Consider the following 26,132-nt stretch of genomic DNA (forward strand, 5'->3'; position numbering starts at 1 on the left):
AGCAGAGGGAAAGGGAGAGGGAAGAGGGGAGAGGGGAGAGGGGCATATAGGAGAGGAGAGGGGAGAAGGGAGAGGGAGAGGTGTTCCTCTCTGATTTTCCATAACCTCTTTAGTTTTCCTTATCTTCTTACTTGATTATAAAATAGAACTGACATGCTTAAATTTTCCCTCTTTAATTTTGATTATAGTTTTTGGAATTGTAAAGTTTACAATTAAAAAGAACTATCTGGCTCCCATGCTTACCATTTTTTCAGCTCTTTATTAAATTATTAATAAATAATTCAGTCCTCACATTGCCAACAGAGTAATCTTTGCAAACTACCATTTTGATAATGTCAGTACTCTGCTTTAAAATTTTCTATTTCTTGTCATAAATATATGTTGATAGTACTGGTAGTTAAAGTAAGTATAATGCGAAAAGGTAGAATAATTTTTGATTCATACTACAAAAATATGTAAATATATTTTATTATTATCTTCTTTTCTAAAATGAACAAGTACAAAAACTTTCCATTTTAATGGGTTATTAAACAACATAATTACAACAACACTTAGACTATTTATTCTCATCATTTCATCATACCTCAAGGCAGTTTTTGTTTTTCTCAATATTTTGTGGAAAGGGCAAGCTACTATATTATTAGCATATTAATCAATGAAAATTTATTAGCTAAGTATATTTAGCTCTCATAGTAAAGTGTATTTTGTTTATACTGTCTTATCACATTGAATTCTCGTAATAAATCTATGAGATAAATGTGACTATTGTAGACGCAGAGGCTCAGGGAGGTTAAAGGAATTGTCAAAAATATAGTCGTTGGCAGAGCCATAATTTGAATCCAAATGTTTTCATTCCTAAAACTCATCCTCTTATTCTTCATGCCATACTCCCTGCCTCCACAAGAGTAACTGCTTATTTTTCTCTTTAATAGAAATACTTGGAAGTTAGAACTTGCATCGTAAGGCAAGCACTGCAGTGCACGTTTACTTATAGCAAGCTGTGTGTTTTCTGGGCGTGTTTTCCTGCAGGCTTTGTTTGGAAGAGTCCATTCAGAGTAGTGATGGTGAGGGCTTCTGTTTGTCTCATTTGATGGGTTGGGCTCCTGGCCAGAAGCCTGAGCACCTGATTTCCCTACCTGGAGCAGACTGACCCTTAATTCCGTCTCTTGCCTTACTGTTGGGATAACAGGTTTTAAAGAGCGCGCGCGCACACACACACACACACACACACACACACACACACACACACAGAGTGTTCCTGCCTTATGGTGGAGTTTCTCTCTGCTCCTGGAGGCCTGTTTTATGCTGGGGATACCAGGGCTTCAAGGCTGGAAGCATGGTCTAGGGTGCCCTTTACAGCTGTGAACTAGCTGTCCTGGAATATAAATTCACTCCTTAAGCTTGACACTCATTTCAGTCCCCAGGCCGATGCTCTCTATTCACTGAGCCAAACCAGCTAGGGCACCAAGTACATTTTTTTCCATTGAATTTTTTAGAGAGTGGAAGGGAGGGAGGAAGGGAGAGAGGGAGGGAAAGAGAGAGAGAAATAGAGAGAGAAACATTGATTGGTTGCCTCCCATATGTGCCTTAACTGGGGCTAGGGATTGATCCTGCAGCCCAGGTACATTCCCTTGACCATATGTCCCCCTTTCCCCGCATTGACCTCTCCCAGCCCAGGCCTCCACCCCGCTATTGTCTGTGTCCATTGGTTATGCTTATATGCATACAAGTTCACTGGTTCATTTCTTCCCACCTGCCCACCCTCTCCTGCCTTCCCTCTGAGGTTTGACAGCAATATTTTCTTATTGATTTTATGTCTTGGATGATCTAGCCATTATTGAAAGTGGGATATTATAGTCCCCTACTATTATTGTATTGCTGTATTTTTCCCTGCATGTCTGTTAATATTTGTTTGATTATATTTATATGCTTCTATGTTGTATGCTTAAAAAGTTATAAATGTTATGTCTTCTTGTTAGATTGACCCCTTTATTATTATATAATGACCATCTTTGTCTTAAAGTATATTTTATCTGATAAGTATAGCTACCCCTGCTTTGTTTTGGTTGCCATTTGCGTGGAATATATATTTTTTATCACTTCACTTTCAATCTGTGTCCTTAAAGCTAAAGCGAGTTTCTTGTAGGAAGCATGTGGTTGGGTCTTTTTGTTTTATCCATTCAGATATTCAGTGTCTTGATGGGAGAATTTCGTTCATTTACATTTAAAGTGATTATTGATAGTAATTATGGACTTACTATTATCATTTCAATTGTTTTCTGGTTGTTTTGTAATTTCTTTTCTCCATTTTTTTTCTTTGTGATTTGATGATTTTCTGTAGTTGTATGTTTAGATTTCTGTCTCTTTATCTTCTGTGTATCTATTACATGTTTTTGCCTTGTTTCTTCATCTTCCTTGACTTTCTGTGTTGGTTTTCACATATTAGCTAAAACAGCTACCTCTTTCAGTCTTTACAGACTGATCTTGTGTAGGAGATGAATCTTATGGATGAGCCCAGCCTGAGCTCCTGGGTGCCTCTGAAGCCAGTGTAATTGCCCAAGACACTCTCTTTGTTGCCTCTCAGTAGTTGAGGGTGTGAGAAGACCCGTTAATGTCCCAAAGGGAATGGTTGCTGTTAGCACCTAGATGCAGGCTGATTAGAAGCTGGGCCCCAGGCAACAACTGTGAAAGCTTGCAACCCTTCCGCGTTGAGCCTGGGCGTATAGCTGTGGGGGGTGCTCCTTAGCCTTTAAAAAACCCTGCCTGTTTGCTTACTACAGTCCTGTGGGACCCATGAAAGCTTGGCTGGCAGTCTAGCCAGGTGATCCAGGGGCCCATCCCTCAAGAAGTAGCTGCAAAAGTTGGGGCATGAGACAAGAATACTAGTAGAAGTTCCTTCCAGAGAGTCTGGTGAGTTGGTTTTATTGTTGGAGTTAGCTGGAGGGAGAAAGTGGGGGATGTGCCTACTGGTTCTTTTGGGTTCCAGGTGGGATCACAGTCAGCCTCTAGAAGTGTATTAATTACTAGACCCTCAGGTAGCATCTTATAAAGTATGCAGTTACACTCTTTCCAGGGAAGGAGACCAGGAGGCAGACGTTTTTTTGCCTGCTCCGTCTGTTCTGAGCCCTGCAGGGGTGGCTTAGGTTAGGGTTCCTGTGCATCAACAACTTCTTTGTTTGCTACAAGTCTGTGGGCCTGAACTCTGCTAGCTATCAGAGCTACCTGTTTGGGGGCCCACCCCTCAGGTGGGAATTTAAAAATTGGGGCATTTACTGTGCTGTTGAAACCCTTTGCTCCTCAGGGAGAAGCTGGGAGTTCGGGGTTCCATCCTAATTGTTTATCACTGTGCCTAGAGTGGAACTTACGACAAGAGTATGTCTCAGCCTTCCCTACCAGTTTCGATGTGGGTATTCTCTCCTGTCCAATATTTAGGAATCATTCAACTCGTTTGTGGATTTCTCTCAGAGTGAAGCTCCACGTGTAGCTGTACATTCAGTGTGTCCAGGAGAGAAGGAAAATGGCCTTCTATGTTGCCATTTTGGTCAATTACAAAACAAAACAAAACAAAATAGAAAACCCCCCCGTTGTTTTCTTTATTAATTTACTTTTTATGGATTATTTGTGTTTTGGAAATAATATATTTTATATAACCAGCAGTCATTCATTCATTCATGTAATAAGTGTTATTGGATTCTATTCTAGATGCTGGGCATACAACAGTGAGTTGAATAGAAAAAATCCTTGGAGTATATACATTTTAGTAGGGAGGAGACAAAATAAATCAATAAAAAATATGTTATATATCTTGTGGTGATAAGGGTTATCAAGACAAATATAATCAGGTAAGGGTGATAAAGAATGAGAAGTAAGAGTGTTCTTTCATTAAAGTTCGCTAGGGAAGGTCCCTTTGGTAAGAAATTGTTTGAGTGCTGACTTGGAGGATGCGAGGGAGAGAGTTATGTGGGTGTAAGGAATGAAAGAGGGAGCGTGTTCCAGGTGGCTAGAGAAGCAAGCAAGGACCTCAAGATACTTCTTTCCTGATCTTTCTGAAGTAGAGTATGCAAGGAATTTCAGCCAAGAGCTGATGGCTATGAAAGGTTCTTCATCTGGCCACTTTCTGATTGACACATGGGATTTGGAAACAGATTCATGTAGCTCCTAATATAACCTTTATTATTCCACAGTAAGCACCAGGACTGAGGAGAGCAGGATAAAATATTTTTTGTGTTTTAGCTGATGGCAAAAAAAAAAGTGATACCTTTTCTGTCTCTTTGTAACATAAAAATCACTGTTAGGAGATGTTATAATTTTATTCATGCTCAGGTTTTTAATTATTTATATATTTTTTATATACTTGAGATAATATGCAAACAGAACCTAGGGAGACATTTTTTTTTCCACTTTGTGTATTGTTTTGTATAGAACAAGAATAGCAAATACCTGTTGGAGTCTGGAAGGTAAGTTAAATGAATGAAACAGGCTGAGGCATAAAGGAGTGAGTGGTGGTGGAGACTGGCAAATTGGAGAATTTATGCCCTGTGTAAAAGGGAAGAGCTATTATTTAACTCTTATTGTTGCCATGTGAGAACATGGGCCTAGTTTTTATTTTCTGATTTTTCAAAAAATGCCTGCAGGGGTTCTTGTTCCAGCATTAAGAAGGGTTCAGCAATCTGGAGAAGGCTGTGCGTAGATTAAATAGGAGTCCAGAAACAAAAGATAATTTTGAAAGGCGTTTGGAGGTCAGAGGAGCTTAGCTTAAAGCAGTGGTTCTCAACCTTCCTAGTGCCACGACCCTTTAATACAGTTCCTCATGTTGTGGTGACCCCCAATTTCATTGTGACAAATTGAACATAATTAAAGCATAGTGATTAATCACAAAAACAATATGTAATTATATAAGTGTTTTCCGATGGTCTTAGGCGTTCGACCCCCGAAGAGGTCGCGACCCACAGGTTGAGAACTGCTGGCTTAAAGGAAACTAAGATCTAAGTTCTAAATTCTAAGGTTTCCTGTCCCAGGACCCCATGCTTTTTATTAACACAACTTGTCCTGAGGAGGGGCAGAGATATACACTTCAAAGGGTCAGGGTTTGGTACAGAGTCATTGTCAGAATGGGAGAATTAGCCTACGGCTGTTCAGGTGTTTGGCCAGTAGGAGGCAATAACATGTAGATTAAGATGCCCTTTAGATGTCTGGCAGCCAAGAAATCAATTTAATGTATCCTATTCAGGTTTGGGGAAATGCCCTTGCCACTCCAGATGATTCAGCCCTGCTGGACATGCTGGAATTGGTTTCTGGCAATGCCAGAAATTTTTATTTTTTTGTGCTAACTTCTGATTTTTAAATGTTCTAAACTAAATAAAAAGATTTGAAAACACTCTTCAGACTAGACTTGACTAAAACATTCGTGCAGGTGTATAGTCACCAGTTTGCTACCTTCTGGGGTACAACACCATAATTAATTTTTACTACCTTCTTCAAGGGATTGTGTTGATGGTAATAGTAACAGAATGCTGCAGGATTTCTGCATACAAATGGTTTTAAACACACCATTGTACTACTGCTCTCCTTATGAGGTGCTGAATGTGTCTGTTCTCATTGTGTTAGGGTACGGCCAGACAGGTCCACTGTCTCAGCGGGCTGGTTATGATGCTGTGGCCTCTGCTGTCTCTGGTCTGATGCACATCACAGGGCCTGAGGTAGGTATCCTTCTTAAGATTATTCATAATTTTTCACCAGGTGTTCCAAAAGGATTTTCAGTCTTTACTAACCCGTTAAACTTGAGTTAATTTTAGAAAGAATCCAAGGAAAGCGAATGACTTACTAAAGTTATCTATGTGCCCTAGATGTGGATATGGCCTCATAGAAAATAACACTCTTTTTAGCAAGAAGCAATAGAGTGTAAACACATGTTGCATGTGTATTATGTCCTTCAAGTTCAACATAAGCACCTTCATGCAATTTAGGAATAGTATTTCTGTGAAGTAGAATGGCTGGCTAGACTGGTGCACAGATGTCCATTTCCACAGCGTGCCTTCACTTGGCATGTGTACGTAGTGGAGGGTTTCTTTTTCCCTCTGGAATAATGTAAGTTGTTATTTATTTTAAAACTTGTTAATAATGCCTCAGGTGTAGCTGTGTCTGATTGTTATGTGCATTAGATTCTGACAGTGAAAAAGTTAATTTGATTTCATAGTAATCCTTCTTCATTGATGACAGGTAGGGAAGTTCCTAAAAGGTATATAGGTGGCCAAAATGTGCTTGGTTAGAGCAGACTCTTAGAAAATGCACACTTGGGGAAAATAATAAGAAAGTAAGTAAAGTTAAAAAAAGGTGTGAAAGCCTAGTAAATAGAAATACTAAAACACATTCATTTCCCAAACAAAATAGATTGTCTTAAAAAACTGTTTCTAGTAGGTGTTTCTTCCCTGAATTACTTGCTTCAGTTAATTCTTCAGAAAGTATTGCTGTAGTGTTAGGATAAATAGGCAGAGTGCCTTTGTCTTCTTCTTCTTCTTCTTCTTTTTTTTTTTTTTTTACCGTCTACTTCTTTCTATTAATTTTAAAGCAGGCGCTAGGATTTTAGCGACTTTAAGTATAAGATCTTTTGTATTCTTCTCTGTTTTATTTTCACCAGTCTTAGAAAAAATGTGTGTGGCCTTTCCTTAAAATATTCAAGTGCACTGATTTTCTTTCTATCCCTTGAGAGAATAGAGCATGGATCTCTCTCTCTTTATCTTATTAAAGTTCTTTTATGTATAAGGCATGATTGTGAGTGGTCTTATTTAAAAGCACTGAACTCAATTGTGAATATGTGAAAGGATCTTGGATTTTTAAATTTGTATATTCAAAAATTAAAATGTATTAACACAAAAACAACTGAGGTAGGTGACGGATTACTGTGGCTCCTTTAGTACACTTTTTCTCGAGATACCGTAAGGACAGCACCCCGGCACTCAGCTTATTTAAATGTTGAATTTGTTATCGGTGGAAGTGGGGTATCCCTTTCCCCACTGAGTGTTGGGGGTGGTGTTCTTACGATATCTTGAGGAAAATAATTTTCTGAGACTCCCACAGGAGGATGAGTGATTTTTATTTGTGTGGAATTACACAGGGTTTAAAGTCCCATTTCCCTTAATCCAGACTTAGAAGAAGTGCAGCTGGGGATCCAGTAGAGCTAAAAGCAAAGTCTGTCCAGCGTTTCCGTTCCATGTTGCAGCCAGGTCCAGTTCAACATCTGACTGTTTGCAGCCCATTAATCCATTGTGTGTGGGGGTGCACCTGGGATGGGTCCTGTGGTTGAACGCAGGGAGCTAAGCCTCAGCCAGGAGCCAAGTGTGCCAAGAAGAACCAAGAGCTCAAACTCCTTGTTTAGGGGATTAAATATCTCAAATCTTTGCACATTTGCTGTGGCCACGCCCATTCTGGCCAATGACCTATGTTCACAGGTGTTGCTGACAGCAAGCATCTTTGCTAGTCCCCCCAACTTTCCTGGGCATGGGTCTATCTCCCCTCCCCCGCAAATGTCCAGGCCCTTCCCCCAGGAATCTGTGGGGAATACACTACTGGTTCCCGGGGAGTGTAAAGCTTTAGCTTCCTGGTGAAGCTGCCTAAATGACACGCCTATACTATTTGGTCTTCCCTTTGCTCCTTTCCTGTTATTAATAACTAGAGGCCTGGTGCATGGGATTCGTGCACTGGTGGGGGGCGTGGCCTGCAGGGATCGGCCTGCTGTGGGAGTGCCGCTCATCCCGGTCAGCTGAGCTGCTGTGGCCCCGCCCTCTGAGCAGCTGCTCCCTGGTCTGGCATCTTCTGTGGAGCCGGAGCACTCCCCTTTCCAGGGGACCCGGTTGGGGCCGGGCCCAGGGACAATAGCACTGAGAGGCAGCAGAGTAGGCCTCAGTCCCACGGTGGCCATGAACCCGCTTCCCAGCCTCCGGTGTCAGTGTCAGCTCTGTGAGCCCAGCAGCGGTGCTGTGCTGCCTCGTTCGGAGGAGGCGACAGGGAGCAAGGAGGAGGAGCCTGGGGTGAGGAGGCAAGGATTGCAGCTTGGGTTTCTCCCTGTCGGCCCAGGGTTTGCAGCGGGAGCAGCTGCTCATCCCAGTCAGCTGAGCAGCGCTCCCACTGTGGTAGCGCACTGACCACCAGGGGACAGCTCTTGTGCTGAGTGTCTGCCCCCTGGTGGTCAGTGCACGCCATAGCAGCTGGTCGACCGGTCGTTCTGGTCATTCCACCGTTAGGTTGCTGGGCTTTTATTATATAGGATTAGGTTAATTACAACACTATCAGTAGGACAAAAAAGGACTTTTAAGTACACATGAATACCAATATAGGAAGGGAGTGTACATTGGGAACATTGTTTTGAAATATCCAGATTATGCATGGAGAATATTTACTTACCTCAAATTCCTCTCATTTGGAGGATGCTCATACTTGGTTATTAAACCTGCAACTTCTAGGGTAGGGACAGTGTCACAGGCTTCTTGCTCTCCAACCTCACATCTAGTCTATGGTTTTACAACCGTATGCCAACACCCGCTCCACTTCTAAAATCTGCACACGGACCCTCTCTTTTCCAGACTCAGCTTCAGTCATCCTGGGCCTGCCTCTCCCCTGCTATGTTATCTGGGAACTTTAACCCTCACAGTTTTTTTGTTAAGTCCAGTTCCTGTCATTATCTTTATTATCTTCATTGATGACCTATTTAATGTCTTCATTGAACAGTCTTGGGAATCGGAAAACCAGAATTTGAACTTTCATTTTGTCATTCAGTGTAACATTAGATAAGTTGTCTGACTTCAGTTTTCACTTCTGTAAAAGAGGGAAAATACATTTTTATTTTAAAATATTTTTATTGATTTTAGAGAGGAAGGAAGAGGGAGAGAGATAGAAACATCAATGATGAGTGAGGATCACAATCAGTTGCCTCCTGCACACCCCACACCCGGGATTGAGCCTGCAGCCCGGACATGTGCCCTGACTGGGAATTGAACCGTGACCTCCTGGTTCACAGGTTGATGCTCAACCACGGAGCCACACTGGCCAGGTGGAAAAATATATATTTTTAATTGGTAGTGATAAAGTTGTGAACTGATGGTAGAGGCATCACCTGAATTATATGAAAAAACCACGCTGAAGTCTAATTCAAATGCCTATTTATAGGCAAGGGAGTGAAGCTGCTTAGGAGTAGATTCTATAGCTCCCGGTTCAGTGTTTCAACTATAAAGTGGGATTTCCTTCATGTAAGGGAAAGAATACTTTATGAAAATTAATTTTGTGACTGTGTTAAAAGCATAATTTTAGCTTCAGTGAGTAATTTGAGTAGAGTGTGTGTTTAGAATAGAAGATTCATATACTGTAATAATTTCAGAGTTTGTTCTTATGAACTGTGAAGGCAGAGACTGTGGTGACTGTGTTCATGTGCACTCAAATCCTCATTTGATATGAATGTGCCACTTTTTGTTCTCCATGTTGTTCTTTGTACTTCTAAATAAGTTTTTCCTACTAATTAGGACTGTAAATAATACTTGCAGTGGTTTTCATAATCAAAATATTACCTTGGAAACTTAATTTTCTGTTGATTGTTTTTCCAAATTAATTTCATTTTTTAAATATATTTTATTGATTTTTTACAGAGAGGAAGGGAGAGGGATAGTGAGTTAGAAACATCGATGAGAGAGAAACATCGATCAGCTGCCTCCTGCACACTCCCCACTGGGAATGCGCCCGCAATCAAGGTACATGCCCTTGACCGGAATCGAACCTGGGACCCTTGAGTCCGCAGGCCGACACTCTATCCACTGAGCCAAACCAGTCAGGGCTAATTTCATTTTTAATACCTACTCTACTCAGCCAATAATCAAAGTCTAAGAATTCAAATTTCTAAGTATCTCTTGAATCCATCCATCCTCCTTTCTCTGTTCTTGATTGAGGTTCTCATCTTCTCTCTCCCCCTCTGAACTATTGACAAATTATTTTATGGGTCTCCTAGCATCACTCCAAGAATCTTTTAAAAAGTCCCATTTTTGTAGCCTTTTATATTCATAAAGTGCTTTGATGCATCTTTTGTTATTTAATTCTCATATCTACCAATGAGGTAGATTTTATCATTACCCTCATTGAATAATTGAGAAAAAACTAAGAAAGGCCAGGACTTTTCTAAAAGTATTGAAGTTAGCAAATGATGGAAGAATTCATATTTCAGAAAATAGGTCATTAAAAAAATTAATGTGCTCCCAGGTAAAAACAATATTTTCTGTAGATTACATTAGTATAATGAATGACTCAGTATGAAATAAATGTATGACTTATAGACACAGATACATTTAAGAATAATTATTTATTTTGAAAATGAAACTACTTAAAAAAGAAAGTTTTAACATTTTTGTTGTTTTTTTAAGTAATTAGGTTGAGTAATAAGCTAAGGAGAAAAATGCTTGGTGACTGGACTAGCTGCTATTATTTTTTAAAAATGAAAAACACTATAAGATTTCTGCCATCTCAAAATTGTCATATTTTATTTTTAAAGAAATAATTCAGGTTTTACTTTTCAACATTTTTATTTTTAAAAGTTTTATACTTACAGAAAAGTTACAAAAATGGTACAGAAGATTCAAATACTCTTAATTCATAACCTTCATCATTACCCTATACTGTATATCCTTCACCATTTTGTAATATTAACACTACAAAACCATAGTACAATGAATGATCAAAACCAAGAAATTAACACTGGTACAAAATTATTAACTAAACTCCACACTTTATTCAGATTTCAGTAGTTTTCTAAGTAATGTTCAGGCTTTACTTTTAATGAGTTTTTGAATACATGGATAAATAGGGGAATGACGGAGTATAAGAAAATAACATTGATAATAATGACCATGGAGAAACACATGAATGAATATGAAAAGTGAGTAATTGGGAAGACTCTTAATATTTTATTTTATACTTTTTCCTTCCACTATAATTGTATATCGTAAGTCTTGAGTAAAATTTTCCTTTTCTTATGCCTTAGTTTTACAGGAAAATCACCAAAGATTGTTCTTACAAAAGAGTTTTATTAATGTATTAAAAGAGATAAATACATTTAAAGCGGTTTCTAAGAGACTATAAAAAAAATAAATGAGTCATTCTACTAACAATATTTAGAATTAAAATTTAGTAAAATATAAACAAGGTAAAATATATTAAAAAGAACTTAAGACATGTTTACAAATTTTATTTTATTTGGTTTGGCTTTGGTTGGTAGGGGATAGGGCAAGAAATTCAGCAAATATACAGTAAATATAAATGTATTCTTACCACCAACAGATATCTATAGTAGTTTGTTGTATTTCTTTAGTGTGTGTTTGCATATACAATTTTTTCTTCTATTTGACCTTAGAATACTTGAGAAATCATATGATGGTTTTAATTCTCAATTTTCTCTGTTTTTCTCAACCCAACTCTTAAATCAGGACGGAGATCCAGTTCGTCCAGGAGTGGCCATGACTGATCTTGCCACTGGCCTGTATGCATATGGAGCCATTATGGCTGGATTGATACAAAGATATAAAACTGGGAAAGGACTGTTCATTGATTGTAACCTACTGTCATCTCAGGTACCAATCCAAATAACATTTTAGATAATGTAGTAAAAGCATGTATCTGGGTTATACTTTTTTATACTACATACAGTGATCACATCTGAAAAAATAGAAAACAAAACAGAAAAAAACAAAAAGCTGTTTTGTTTTGATGTATTTAATTGTTGTCATATTAAAATAACCACAAAAATTTTGTTGTATGTAGACATTGCCACTAAACTAGATTTTAGAGACAGTTTTATTGTAATAGATCTATTACAAGAGTATAAGTGTTTCTATTTTATTGTCACACTAGAGGCCCGGTGCACGAATTTGTGCACGGTTGGGGGGTCCCTTGGCCTGGCTGGCGATTGGGGCTGATCAGGGCCGTGGAAGGTTGGCTGGGGGGAGGGGCCACAGGAGGTTGGCTGGCTGGGGGGAGGGACCGTGGGAGGTTGGCCAGCCGGCCCTGTCGGGGCTTATCAGGGCTGGTTGGCTGGGGGAGGGATTGCGGGAGGTTTGCTGGCTGTGGGAGGTTGACTGTGGGAGCACACTGACCACCAGGGGGCAGCTCCTGCATTGAGCGTCTGCCCCCTGGTGGTCAGTGCATGTCATAGTGACCTACCAACTGGTCGTTCGGTTGTTCAGTTGGTCAGTTGGTCGGTCGCTTAGGCTTTTATATGTATAGATGAGCTCTGTAACTTATTTTGACCAATATTTCTTCACCTTCTTTGTGCTACAGACCCTTTGGGTATTCTGGTGAAGTCTGTAGACATTTTCTCAGAATTTTTTTTAAATATATAAAATGATATAGGTAGGTGTACAAAGGAAGCCAATTATATTGAAATGTAGTTATTTCAATGTAAAAACAAATTTTTGCTATATCATTTATAATTCATACTGTATACATTAATGTGTTATACCATTTACATTAAACCACAAGATCTAATAGTGAGTCCAATAACTATTGTCATTTGAGGTATTGAGCATAAACAACATTTAAAATAGATGCAATAACTATAATATGATATGAAAATGTGTATATTATTTATTAGTGATCAAGTCATAGGTACTACTATGGTACCTGTCCTGTGTTTGTTGATTTGTTACCTATATTCATAATTGAAGAAAATGCTAAACTTTGTTTAGAGTTTGATGAAAATAAAGATATGTTTTTTTCTTTTATTAAAAATATTTTAAAATATGTTTTTATTGATTTTAGAGAGAATGTTAGGGAGTGGGATAGAGAGATAGAAAATTGATGAGAGAGAAACATTGAATGGCTGCCTCCTACATGCTCCCTACTGGGGATTGAGCCTGCAATCTGGGCATGTGCCCTGACTGGGGAATTGAACTGGTGATCTCTTGGTTCATGGGTTGACACTCACCAATGAGCAACACCAGCCAGGAAATATATATTTTTTTCCATTCAGGTTAATTAGATCCCAGAATTCTTTCCATGGACTCTAGATTAAGAACCCCTGGTTTAGATAGTTATCAGTTATGTTATGCTAAATACTAAACTAAAGGAATAAAAGGGTTAACTCTCTTTCAAATGGACATTTTGCCTCTTTTTAACTAGAGCAGACCAAGTTGCTGTACCATATGTGAAGCTGATTCTGACTAGGTAATTTTTTAGGGATACAAAAAAATATTTAATTTGTACAAGTAAACATTTTACTGTAAGGAAAATTACTCTATAGACAGAGACCTCAGTTGGGTATTTCATATTTAAATGGCATACATGGGAAAATAATAAACTTAGAATACTGCTTTGGAGATTTTTTTTTCTCTTAGGCAAAATTAAAGAAGTGTGTGAAAGAGAAATACTATGTATGGGTTTTCAACACTAGCTTTGAGTCACAGTCAGAATTTTAATGATTATATAACATGGTAAAAGAACTCTCTCTAAATGATCTGTCTCCTTAACAGAGAAACACAAGTGTTAGTTATGGGAAGAAGCTGAAGTTTTTTTCCCTTCCCTTAATTTTGCATCTGTAAGGAACCTGAGATTAGTTAAAGTGACTGGCTAATGGTTGCACATCCAATAAGTATGGATGCCTGGAAGAGGTCATGGGTGTGTGACCAGTTCAGTCACAGAGGGCCCTAGGCTTAGTTTAAATGTTTTGTTGTCATTGCCTTGAAATTCTTAGTCATTTTAAACAAGAGGCCATACATTTTTTATTTTGCTCCAGTACTTAATAAATTTCGTAGCTGGGCCTGGATTTGGGACTCTACTTATGTCTCCTGATCTCTACCTAGATTGCTTTACATATATGTTAATGATTAATTAATTAGCTTTGGAAAAAGTATTGTGGAGTTTAATTCTCTTCCAGCACCTAACACAGTGATTTACAATGTCAAAGTCTGTGGTTCTGTGGTTTTTCTGGGGGTGGGGTTGGATACAGGTAGAATCACTGCTGGGGTTGTTTCAAAGTGAGGGAACAGTGAGGGCAAACTTATTGCATATATACCAGCCATTTTGGGTGTGTGTCTATATTTATTGTTCATGTTACTCCTTGAGACTGTTAAGTTTCAGGAGTGCAGGAATAATATTTGTTCTTGCTTTCATTGGTATCCTCACAGCCCAGCTTAGTTAGTATTTGTCAAATGCAGACTCAACCAATCTTTTGAAATCAGTTGGAGATCAGTTGTTACCAATGGATATGTCTCATGGCCCCTAGGTTTGCTAGAAAAAGGTAGAGAGCCATTGAGTTAGGGTACTTGATAAACAACTAATGTTGATATGATTTGCTTTTGGCAAATATGGTAGCAGTGATTTAGCCTATTGTGCTGTAGCAAACTAACGTAATCAGAGGTTGCTAAGATTATTAGTGCATTTAAAACTCATTAACCACTTTTTTAAAAATTGGGATATAATTGACATGTAACATTATATTAGTTTCATATTGACAACATAATGATTTGATATTTGTATATTACTGTGAAATGATCACCACAATATTTAGTTAACATCTGTCACCACAGTAAAACTTTTTTTCTTGTGATGGGAACTTTTAAGATCCACTCTCTTAGCAACTTTCAAATATACAATTCAGTAACATTAACTATAGTCACCATGCTGTATATTACATCCTCATGACTTATTTATAACTGGAAGTTTGTACCTTTTGACCCCCTTTACGCATTTTGCCCAACCTCATCCCCTGCCTCAGGCAACCACCTATCTGTTCTCTGTATCTATGAGCTTGGTATTTTTTTTTTAAATTAAAAAAAATATTTTAGATTACACATGTAAGTGAAACCAGCCCAAACAACCCTGAGGTTCTTTTGCCTGACACCATGAAGCCAAACCCATGACCCAGGTGCTGATGAAAGGAAAGTGATTTATTTCGGTACCGACATTCTGAGAAGATAGCAGGCTTATGCTTTAATAACCATCTTAATATCTCAGGGTAGGCAAAAGGGCTGTTATAGGGGGAATCGTGGAAAGAAGGGAACTAAGGAATTCTGGCAATGTGTAGTTTCGCATCGGGTGGTTTCGATGCTCTCTTTCATGGGTGTCTGGCATCTTTTCTCTCTGCGGGTTTTATTTCTGGGGACAGGATGTTGCAGGCCTGGCCAGCCATTGGCATCCGCTACACTCCTGTGGTCGAAGTTGGCGAAAAGGGGAACTGGAACTGCTGCTGCCTGTAACATGTTTAATATGAAACTATTAATATTTTAGACTGTAAGTTTTGTTAGTATATTTAATTCTTGGTTAGTTAGTTAACTGTGAGGCTTGTTTTTAATACCCTATACCAGTGATGGCGAACCTATGATACGCATGTCAAAGGTGACACGCGAACTCATTTTTTTGGTTGATTTTTTGTTAAATGGCATTTAAATATATAAAATAAATATCAAAAATATAAGTCTTTGTTTTCTATGGTTGCAAATATCAAAAAATTTCTATATGTGACACGGCACCAGAGTTAAGTTAGGGTTTTTCAAAATGCTGGCACGCCGAGCTCAAAAGGTTCGCCATCACTGCCCTATACTCTGTTATGTAAGTCAGATCATATGGTATTTGTCTTTCTCTGTCTGACTTATTCCACTTAACATAATACCGTCAAGCTTCATCCATGATGCCGAAAGTGGCAGACTTTCCTTTTTTTTGGCCGAAAAATGTTCCATTGTATGTAGTTAGCTGTTGAACAACATGGGTTTGAACTTCATGTGTCTACTTATTCGTGTATTTTTTTCCCAATAAGTATACAGTCTGCTCTCCATATCCCTGGGTTTCACATCTCCAGATTCAACCAATTGGAGATTGAAAACAGTATTTTTCTATTTCTTTTTTAAATTTTTACTTTAAGTAATATTTTATTCTTTAATTACAGTTGATGTGCAATATTATATTAGTTTCAGGTTTATAACCCAGTGATTAGATATTTATATAACTTATGAGTGATCACCCTGATATATCTAGTACCCATCTGACACCATATGTAGTTATTACAATAGTATTGACTATCTTCCCTATGCAGGATTTTATATCTCCTGACTAGTCTGTAACTACTAATTTGTATTTCTTAATTTCTTAATTCCTTCAACCTTTTCTACCTGTTCCCTCAACCCTCCTGCCATCTGGTAACTGTCAAAATGTTTTCTATATCTATGAGTTCATTTCTGTTCTGCTTGTTCATTTATTTTGTTTTTAAGATTTCACATGTAAGTGAAATATATGGAGGTCTTATTTTGTTATCCATTCGGCCTTCATATGGCTTTTGATTGGAACATTTAATCCATTTGCGTTTAAAGTAAGGGGTGTCCCAAAATTCACGCAAGAAGTAATTTTGATAGAAAACACAGGTTTATAATGAAAAATTGTAAATTTTTTATTGATTCATAAAGTATACAGTATATATACTGTATATATACTGGGCCACGTGACATACAGCCCGAGAAACAATTCAATTACTGCATGAGTCATTTCCTGGTCCTGTAATTTCCTGTTTTGGTGTTCAGAATTGGCCGCCCAGATCATGTGATGTAATGCTGTTGGACATTTTTCTTTGGGGTTTTTTGAAGTCTAAGGTTTATGCCAACAAGCCCATGACCACCCATGCCTTGAAGGAGGAAATTGAGCGCTGTATCAACGAAATTCAGCCACATTTATGCAAAACGGTCATGGAAAATTTCAACAAAAGAATGCGTATGTGCCAGCAAAGCCGTGGAGGCCATTTACCCGATATGCTATTCTATACATAACCCTATACTGTATGCTTTATGAATCAATAAAAAATTTACAATTTTTATAATCCTGTGTTTTCTATCAAAATTACTTCTTGCGTGAATTTTGGGACACCCTTTATTTGCTGATAGGTATTTATTGCCATTTTATTATTAGTATTTTTGATTTTTTTCCTCCTTCTTAAAGAAGATCCTTTAACATTTTTTTGTAATACTGATTTGGTGATGTTGAAGTCTTTTAGCTTTTTCTTGTTTGGGAAGCTCTTTTTCTGTCCTTTGTTTCTAACTGATAGCTTTGTTGGGTAGAGTAATATTGGTTATAGGTCTTTGTTTTTCAACACTTTGAATATTTCTTGCCACTCCCTTCTGGCCTGCAACATTCCTGTTGAGAAGTCAGCTGACAGCCTTATGGGAGCTCCCTTGTAGGTAACTGATTGCTTTTCTTTTATTGTTTTTAAGATTTTCTCTTTTCCTTTAACCTTTGGCATTTTAAGTATGATGTGTCTTGGTGTGGACCTCTGGGTTCATGTTGTTTGGGACTCTGCACTTCCTGGACTTGTATGTCTATATTCTTCACCAAGTTAGGGAAGTTTTTCATCATTCTTTGTTCACATAGGTTTCAAAGCCTTACTCTCTTCTCCCTCTGTCCCCCCCAACCCCCCCCCCCCCACCCCCTTGGCTAATTTTGGTGTGCTTGAAGTTGTCCCAGAGGCTCTTTATATTATCCTAAATTGTTTTGGATTTTTTTCTTTTGCTGTTCTATTTGGTTGGTTTTTATTTCCTCATCTTCTAAATCTTTGATTTGATTCTCTGCTGAATCTATTCCACTTTTGATTCCATGTAATGTAGTCTTCAATTCTGACTGGTTCTTTTTATGTTTTATATTTTTATGTTTCCTATTGCATTGTTGAAGTTCTAAGTTCATCTACTCTTCCCCTAAGTTTGTTGAGCATCCTTATAGCCAATGTTTTGAACTCTACATCTGGTTGATGGTTTGTCTCCATTTGTTCAGTTCTTTTTCTGGAGTTTTGTTCTGTTCTTTCATTTCTTTGTCTCCATAAATTTTCACAGGGCTAAATGACTATTCCTGAACCTATTAATGAGGCCTGAAAGAGTAGGCTGATTGCCTTAAGCAATTCCTGCCACTAGTGTTGGGGTTAACTTCACTCAAATCATAGGGCTATGACTATAGAGAGGTGATTTCCCGCAAAGAAAGGTGTGGTTATTTTTTTTTGGTCAGAGGAAGGGGAAATGGACATTGGGGAACCAACCACCAATGTTCAGTATACTAATACTATACTGTGTTGTTTAAAAGATCTAATTCAATAAAGGATATAAAAAATTCTTTGTAAATTGATAGTGTTCTGCTGATGACTAGTATAAATTTTATTAGATTATAAAAATATTTCACAGTGTTATAAATGTGCTGAGATTAAAAAGTTGGTTATTGACTGATTTTATCATAATTATTATAACTTTTCATAATACAGAAATCTTGACTAACTTCACTTAGTCTTTTCATTTAAGATAACATTCACATACTCCAGATCCAAAAACCAAACCACAAAATAATTAAAAATTGCTTTATGAAAAGTGCTATTTCCAGATAGTTTACAAATTAACATAATAGGAAACTTCTCCCTTAAAAACTGTGTTCATTTCTTTTTTTATATAAATTTTCACCTGCATTAAGTAGATTATATTAGCACTTAATTTTACCTGGGTGAAGAATGCCTGTGATTTCATACAGTGGTAAAAAACATACTTTTCTACTCATTTTTATTACATTATAGAATTACAAATGAATGTTTATAACATTTAATATCAGTTGCTAAAGATGAAATTTTGTATTTCCTCTCTTAAACGTGATCTAACGTACAATAGACAAATTACACTGATTTGAATAGTAGCTAATTATTAACTCAGAGATGATTGCCTCAACCACAACAAAACCATTACATTGTACAGATATGACAGTGGCCGGGATGTGGTTTTTAGTGGGCATCAACTTTTTTGGAGTTTCATGGCTATAAACTTTTAACCCTTTTCATAAAATTCTTTGATTTTTCTTTTTAGTCTTAATATGATTTAAAGTTGTCAACTAAAGATTGTCTATCATCAGCATCTAAACAGTATTCTTTAGATAATATTGGTAAATAACAAGGAAGTGGTTTGGGATGTGGTTCCAATTATTCTGTTGCTCTTATTCTTCTGTTGTGGCTTACTGAAATATCTATTGGCAGTTTTAATATCCTTCCTGTACTAAATTGCAACCAGGCTCTCATAATTACTACTACAATGAGTTAGTTTTGTTTTTTTTTTTAGCACCAAAGTTAAATAATTATTTCACATACAGAATGTTTTGGCATTTTTGTTGTCACTATTCTTTCTCCATGTTTGTAATATTGTTTATATTTAGGGTACATAAAATTTTAACTCCCATTATTATAGCACAATTTTATGGATAAACTTTTGAATTTCAAACAAATAGAGTAATCTGAAATTTATCTTTTTGTGTCTTTAGATGCAACTGTGTTTCTGCTTTTTTTTATGCTATATCTTTTTTTACAATTTTCATGAGTTATATTTTACATACCATAAAATTCACCCTATTTGAAGTGACCATGTGATAATTTTTAGTAAATTTAGTGAGTTATGCAACCATCACCATAAATCAGGTTTTGAAATAAATACTCATACAGTTACCTCTGGCCTGGGTGTTCCCCCTCAGGCCAGTGGGGAGGGCTGTAAGGCTGAGCTCATTCAGAGCAATTCAGGGCCCATTATGACTTCTGTGGGCCCTAGAAAATGTTGCCTTTGTGGGTACGTTTCTCCATAAAAATATTAAGAATTATAATTGCATTGATATAAAGATAAACATAATTCATTATTAAGTGTTTAACATTATTGCACTCACTTTTTTTCTTCTGATTTCGAAAGAAATTAAAATTAAACGCTCTTTTGTACTTCTAAAGCATGGGTGGGGAACCTTTTTCTGTCGAGGACCATTTGGATATTTATAACACCATTCACGGGCCATACAAAATTAACAATTTAAAAAATTAGCCTGCTATTTTTGGTCAAGCATTTATTCAGTCACCTCTAATGCCTCGGCAGGGCCAGACATCATTTCAAGGGCATTTTATGTCCCATAGGCCTGACGTCCCCCTCCCTGATCTAAAGTATCATAGGCCTTAAGCACTATGCTAAATTGGTAAGTCAGCTTTAGAATGTGCTAAATCTGTGAGGAAAGATAATTTTGCATCCAAGAAGGGAGTGGAAGCTGAAAGTTGAGATTATGCTGAAAGGTGAATAGAAAAAGGAAAGGCAGAGAGGCAGCGGTATATGACCAACGAAGTGGAGAGAATTGGAGTAGGGAGAGGGGAGAAAGGATATGAGGAAGTTCAAGAAGTCAGGGAACTGTCAGTCTGCATTTGAACCTCCTTTTTTGAGGAGCCCGATGCACTCCTGCCTTGAAGGCCCTTGTCAGCCTGTTGGCAATTTTTCATCCTAGTCCAGCTTCCATTCTTTAATGAGCACTCTCTCTGAAACCTCCTGCTGTCTATTAATTTAAGTTCAGGGCATACAAATGGATATTAACATTTACCTAATATTAAGAAGAACAACCAGGAAGATAAAGATATACACACAAAAAATGAAAAAATCAGGTGACTTCCAAGGAAAGGTACAAAGTACTTTAGATAATTTTTTATTTCATTTTTTTTTAATACTGTTGGTTAGATTGAATATAGGTGACTGCAATACAAATCATGGTTCACCATTTTTAAAAGAAGATTCAGTGAAATGCAGGTATACTGGTAGGATTCTCTGGTTTTGTATAATTGAAGTCATTAGTTATATTCATGGGCATTGCATATTTTTATATGTAAGCCACAAACAAGAGCTTTTAAGTAATAGTAATCAATAATTATTAGTGGAGGATATCTCAAAGGAGAAGAGAATAAAATGGGAAAATAAATTTTATTGTAATCTAACTTAATTCTCTTGTTAGATACTTTAAAACAAGTTGGTGCTTTTAAAATGTTTAAAACAATAGAAACATAATTAAGATCAAGATATAAAATAGGAGAAAGATCCATTGGTATTGACAAATATTCCCTGAAATTAGATTTTTTCCTTGTAGACTCTTATAGAAAAATAAATTTAATTGTTCTTAAAGGTGGGTTTAACAGTTTTAGAATCACCTATATTCTCTATTACTAGAGTTAGAAAAATTTGTCTTTTTTCCTGTTCATCAGTTTCACCTCCATTTGTCCTTTCTAGAGTCAGAAAATTTTATGTAGAATAAAATGTAGTGATCATATCTTTTTGTATTGACTAATTAAGTAGTAGATGTTGCATTATATAGGCTGTTTATAATTAAGGGTGACTGTTTATCTGTCATAGGTATAGACCAGCTGATTCCTAGTGGAATGTGTCTATTTGGCCTCAACTATTATGCCATCATTGTAGCTACGTAGACCACTAACACTGGGCATGGTAGCTGAGATTTAATTTCTAAGAAAATCATTTTAGTTATTAACAGAATGTGTATTAGGTATAATGGTGAGTAATTTTAAAATATTTTGCAGCCTAGAGTCATTATATATCAGCAATTTATAATATCTTGATTAGCTGGAGTGCTTAGCAATTTGGATATTCCGGTTGATTTCATTTTCTAGATGACTGAGGGCTAAAGGAAACTGGGTTGGTTTCCAACATTTTCATAGAAAAATCTTCTAAAATGCTTTAATATACTTTTCTGTTGTGGTAAATACCATCTACTAAATATATTTTTTACCTTAAAGATTATTATTATGATCTTTATTTTTTTTAACCTATTGATACTCATTTTAGGGAATAAGAAATTAAGTCAAATTTGTACTAACAGAATCCATTTATCCGTCTAACTCCATCCACCCATCCATTTATACCTATTTTTCCTTATTTGCCAGAGTATACAATAAGTGATACATAATTCAGCAAGTGCCCTGCCCCATGGAATTTACATTGTAGTTGGAAATAATAGGCGGTAAACCAAGTAACGAGAGATAAATTCACAGAAGGAAATAAACAGTTTTGATAAAGATAACAGGGTCACCTATTTTAGCCAGGGCAAGATTATTCCAGATAGAGGGAGCAATACCTGCAAAGGCCCGAAGCAGTACAAACCGTGGCAAGTTCTAGGAACCGGCAAAATGCCGCTGTGACCCACTGAAAGATGTTCCCTAGAAGTTGACATTGTCACTGGCCATTGTTAATACTCATCTGCAGAATAAACATGGGGTGTAACTCAATATTCTATGGCCAGTAGGCACATTAGAAGTTGGGAATCAGTGATAGCCTGTTCTTTTTTAGGGGAGGGAATTTCTTGGCATGGTACAAGGTCAAACCTGTAGAGCAAGAGTTGAGTTCTGGTGCAGTTTTGGTAGAATGGTTAATAGAAGCAACTCAAGACTGCAAACAGCTTTAATGTTTTCTGCCATCTGGGCTGACTGGAGACGCGTATTGAGAATTTTGAGACAGGTTCTGGAAAAAGAGTGCTGTGATTGTTAACAGTGTCTGCCAAGGTGTAGCACTAGGAGAGTGCTATGAACTTCCCGATGTTATAGTAGATGTTGCATTATATAGGCTGTTTGTATTTGTCAAAGTTGAATTTTTGAGAGTGACTCTAATAACAGTAAAACTTATGCCACATTTACTTTATAATAGACGCTGTTCTAAGCACATTGCATATATTCACTAATTTGTTTCCCCAACAGCTTTATTATTCCTGCTTTACTGAGGAGGAAGCAGAATAGCAACATAACCTGGCCTAGGTCACACAGCCAGTAAGTAGCAGATCTGGGACCTGAACTCAGACTGAATGCAGACTGTGCTGTGCTTCTACTCTCCCTAAGAGGATAAAGTCCTCCCAGCATTAATTCACTTAAATATTTATTGAGTGCCCAGTGCCAGGAACGCTGTTATTCCTGACAATGTTATGGTGAATAAGGATGTCTGGGGAATATGTTTTAGCTCTTAAGAGGGATTTGCAGAGATACATCTTGGCTTGTCTTTTGGAGAGAATGATTTTTAATAAGTAATGTGATCAGCACTGAGCAACAGAACTTAGTATGATGATTGTACATTGATTTTGTTTCTTAGAACCTTGTAGGGCTAGCTTTTTTTAGTTCTAAGAGTATTTTAGTGGATATTTTAGGATTTTTTCATATACAAGATCATGCCATTTATGCATAGGGATAGTTTTACTTCTTCCTTTCCAACATGGATGCCTTTGTTTCTTTCTTTTTTAAAAAAACATGTTTTTTTATTGATTTTAGAGAGAGAGAAAGGGACAGAGAGAGAGAGAGAAAAAAAAAAACACATTGATGTAAAAGAGACATTGATTGGTTGTTTCCTCTACACATCCTGACCAGGGATTGAACCCTCAACCAGGGTATGTGCCCTGACCAAGAATTAAACTGGTGACCTTTTGGTGCATAGGATGATGCTCAACCAACTGAGTGACACCAGCCAGGGCACCTTTTGTTTCTTTTCTTGTCTAATTTCCCTGGGTAGAAAGAATCCCAACAATCTATATATATAAAAGCCTAAGCGACTGTTAAGATGGAATGACTGGAACGACCGGAACGACCGGTCACTATGACACACACTGACTACTAGGGGGCAGACGCTCATCGCAGGAGCTTCCCCCAGCCTGCAGGCCCAGCTCGCCGATGGGGCCTGCCAGCCAAACTCCTGGTCCTTCCCCCCTGCCGGCAGGTCCCGATTGCCCGATCAGGGCTGGACCCCAGGCTGGGACAGGAAACCAGGGGTGGGTGGCGGCAGACACGGGCAGTGAGGGAAGGAGGAGGTGGGGAGGCGGAGAAGTGGGGAACCTGATTGGCCCTGATCGCTGGCCAGGTCTAGGGACCCCACCCATGCATGAATTTCATGTACTGGGCCTCTAGTGTTGAATAAAGCAGAAAGAGCAGACACTGTTTTCTGTTTCCTGATTTCAGGGCAAAACATTAAGTTTTTCACTAGGGTCTAGAAGATCTTCCAGTGATATCAATAGGGTGTTAAAGTTCCCTACTATGATTGTATTGCTTTTGATCTCTCCCTTAAAATCCTCCAGAACTTCTAAAATATATTTAGATGCTCCTGTATTGGGTGCATATATGTTTACCAGAGTTATATCCTCTTGTTGTATTGTTCCCTTTAGTATTATGAAGTGTCCTTTGTTGACTTTTATTATGGCCTTCACTTTGAAGTCTACTTTGTCAGATAAGAGTGTTGCTGTCCAGCTTTTTTTTTTCATTTCCATTTGCCTAGAAAAATTTTTTCCATCCCTTAACTTTCATTCTGTGTGAGTCCTTTGTTCTGTGGTAAGTTTCTTGTAGATAGTATATACATGGGTCATGTTTCCTTATTCATTTGGCTACTGTATGTTGTTTAATTGGAGCATATAAACCATTTATATTTAAGGTTATTATTGATAGGTAATTATTTATTGCCATCCTTATTCTTTATGTCTGTGTTCTTCTCTTTCTCTCTATTTCTTCTTAAAACCGTCCCTTTAGCATTTCTTGCAGTAATGGCTTGGTGGTAATAAACTTTTTAAGCCTTTTTTGTCTGCAAAGCTCTTTATTTCAACTTCAATTTTGAAAGATAGCCTTGCTGGATAGAGTAGTCTTGGGTTTAGTCTCTTGGTTTTCATTACTTTGTATACTTCATGCTATTCCCTTTGGCCTCAAGTGTTTCTATTGAGAAGTCAGCCTACAGTCTAATGGGAGTTCTCTTGTAGATAACTTTCTGTTCTCTCTTTTAGCCTTTAAGATTATTTCTTTGTCTTTAATGTTTGCCATTTTAATTAACATGTGCTTAGGTGTGGGTCTTTTGGGGTTTATCTTGGCTGGGACTCTTTGTGTTTCCCAAACTTGAGTGACTTTTTCCTTCACCAGGTTGGGGAAATTTTCTGCCATTATTTCTTCAAACAGATTCTCTGTTCCTTTCTCAGATTCTCCTCCTTCTGATACCCCTATAATGCAAATGTTGTTATGTTTCATGTTGTCCCAAAGCTACATTAGACTCTCCTACTTTTAAATTTTTTGTCCATTTGCTACTCTGACTGGATATTTTTTCTACCTTGTCTTCTAATTAATAGATTTGGTTCTCAGCTTCTTATAGTCTACTAGAGGCCCGGTGCATGAAATTTGTGCAGGAGGGGTGTGTGTGTGTGTGTGTGTGTGTGTGTGTGTGTGTGTGTGTATGTATGTGTCCCTCAGCCCAGCCTGCACCCTCTCCAATCCAGGACTGCTGGCTTGCAGCCGCTCAGCCGCTTGCCTGCCTGATCCCCCTCTAACCACTCCCATGTGAGCCTGATCGATGCCTAACTGCTCCCCCTTTCAGGCCCGGTCCCTACCAACTGCCCTCCCCTGCCGGCCATCTTGTGGCGGCCATCTTTGACCACATGGGGGTGGCCATCTTGTGTGTTGGAGTGATGGTCAATTTGCAAAATACCTCTTTATTAAGTAGGATTCTTGAATCCTTATAGGGTGTTCTTTATTTCAACTCTTGTCATTCCTCATTTCCAATTGATTTTTATTTAATGTTTCAACCTCTCTGTTCAAGTTGGTGTAGTTCCCATTAAGTCCCTTATAATTTTCACTAATTTCCTTATAATTCTCACTAAGTTGCTTGTAGTTCTCACTGAATTGTTTGAGCACCCTTAATTACCATTACTCTGAATTCTTTATTTGACAAATTGCTTGCTTCCAGTTCATTTAGTTTTTTTTTTTTTATGGTGATTCCTCCTTTGCTTTCATTTAGGGATGCTTTTTGGCTCCCCATTTTTGCTGTCTCTTTGTTTTTGTTTCTATGTATTAAATCAAACTGTTATGCCTCCCAAACTTTGTGGGCTGGTCTTATGTAGCAGGTGTTTTTTGGGACCCAGTGGTGCAGTCTCTTAGATCTCCTGTGCTGGGTGCTCTAGGAAAGCCCCCTACTTGAGTTGTTTGAGTTCTCCTGTTGTAGTTGGGTCTTGAATGTTATTGTCCCATTCATGGATGGAGTCTCCTCTCAGACTGATTGACTATGTGGCTCACCCCTGACCATGTCATGTGAGCTGTTGTGGAGGTGCTGTCTCCAGGTGTTTTCTGTTCTTCCTTGATATGTCTCCTCCTCAGCTGCACTTCAGTGGGTAATTCCTGGTGAATGTTTTCCAATTTGGTTGTATTTCCAATCTGGCCCTGGGACGAGGTGCACGACAGGTCTGCCTATTTAGCTGTCATTTTCTCCCTCCCTAATAGCCTCCATTTTTTTTAAGTTTTGTTCTTCTAATTAATTTTTAGTTACATATAATTTTGTTTGGAAAATATATTTGAT

General features: G+C 37.7%; 1 protein-coding gene across 1 annotated transcript in view; it reads left to right on the top strand.

Moving 5' to 3' along the window:
* The window catches only part of SUGCT (succinyl-CoA:glutarate-CoA transferase), a 602,125-nt gene that overhangs the window by 41,625 nt on the left and 534,368 nt on the right, over positions 1 to 26,132 (top strand). Inside the window, exons 6-7 of the mRNA XM_014547166.1 lie at positions 5,608 to 5,699; positions 11,460 to 11,603. Coding sequence (XP_014402652.1) covers positions 5,608 to 5,699; positions 11,460 to 11,603 — 236 coding nt within the window. The remainder of the gene's footprint in view (positions 1 to 5,607; positions 5,700 to 11,459; positions 11,604 to 26,132) is intronic.

This window comes from Myotis brandtii, unplaced genomic scaffold, assembly GCF_000412655.1.
Source record: "Myotis brandtii unplaced genomic scaffold, ASM41265v1 scaffold465, whole genome shotgun sequence".
Classification (NCBI taxonomy): Eukaryota; Metazoa; Chordata; class Mammalia; order Chiroptera; family Vespertilionidae; genus Myotis; species Myotis brandtii.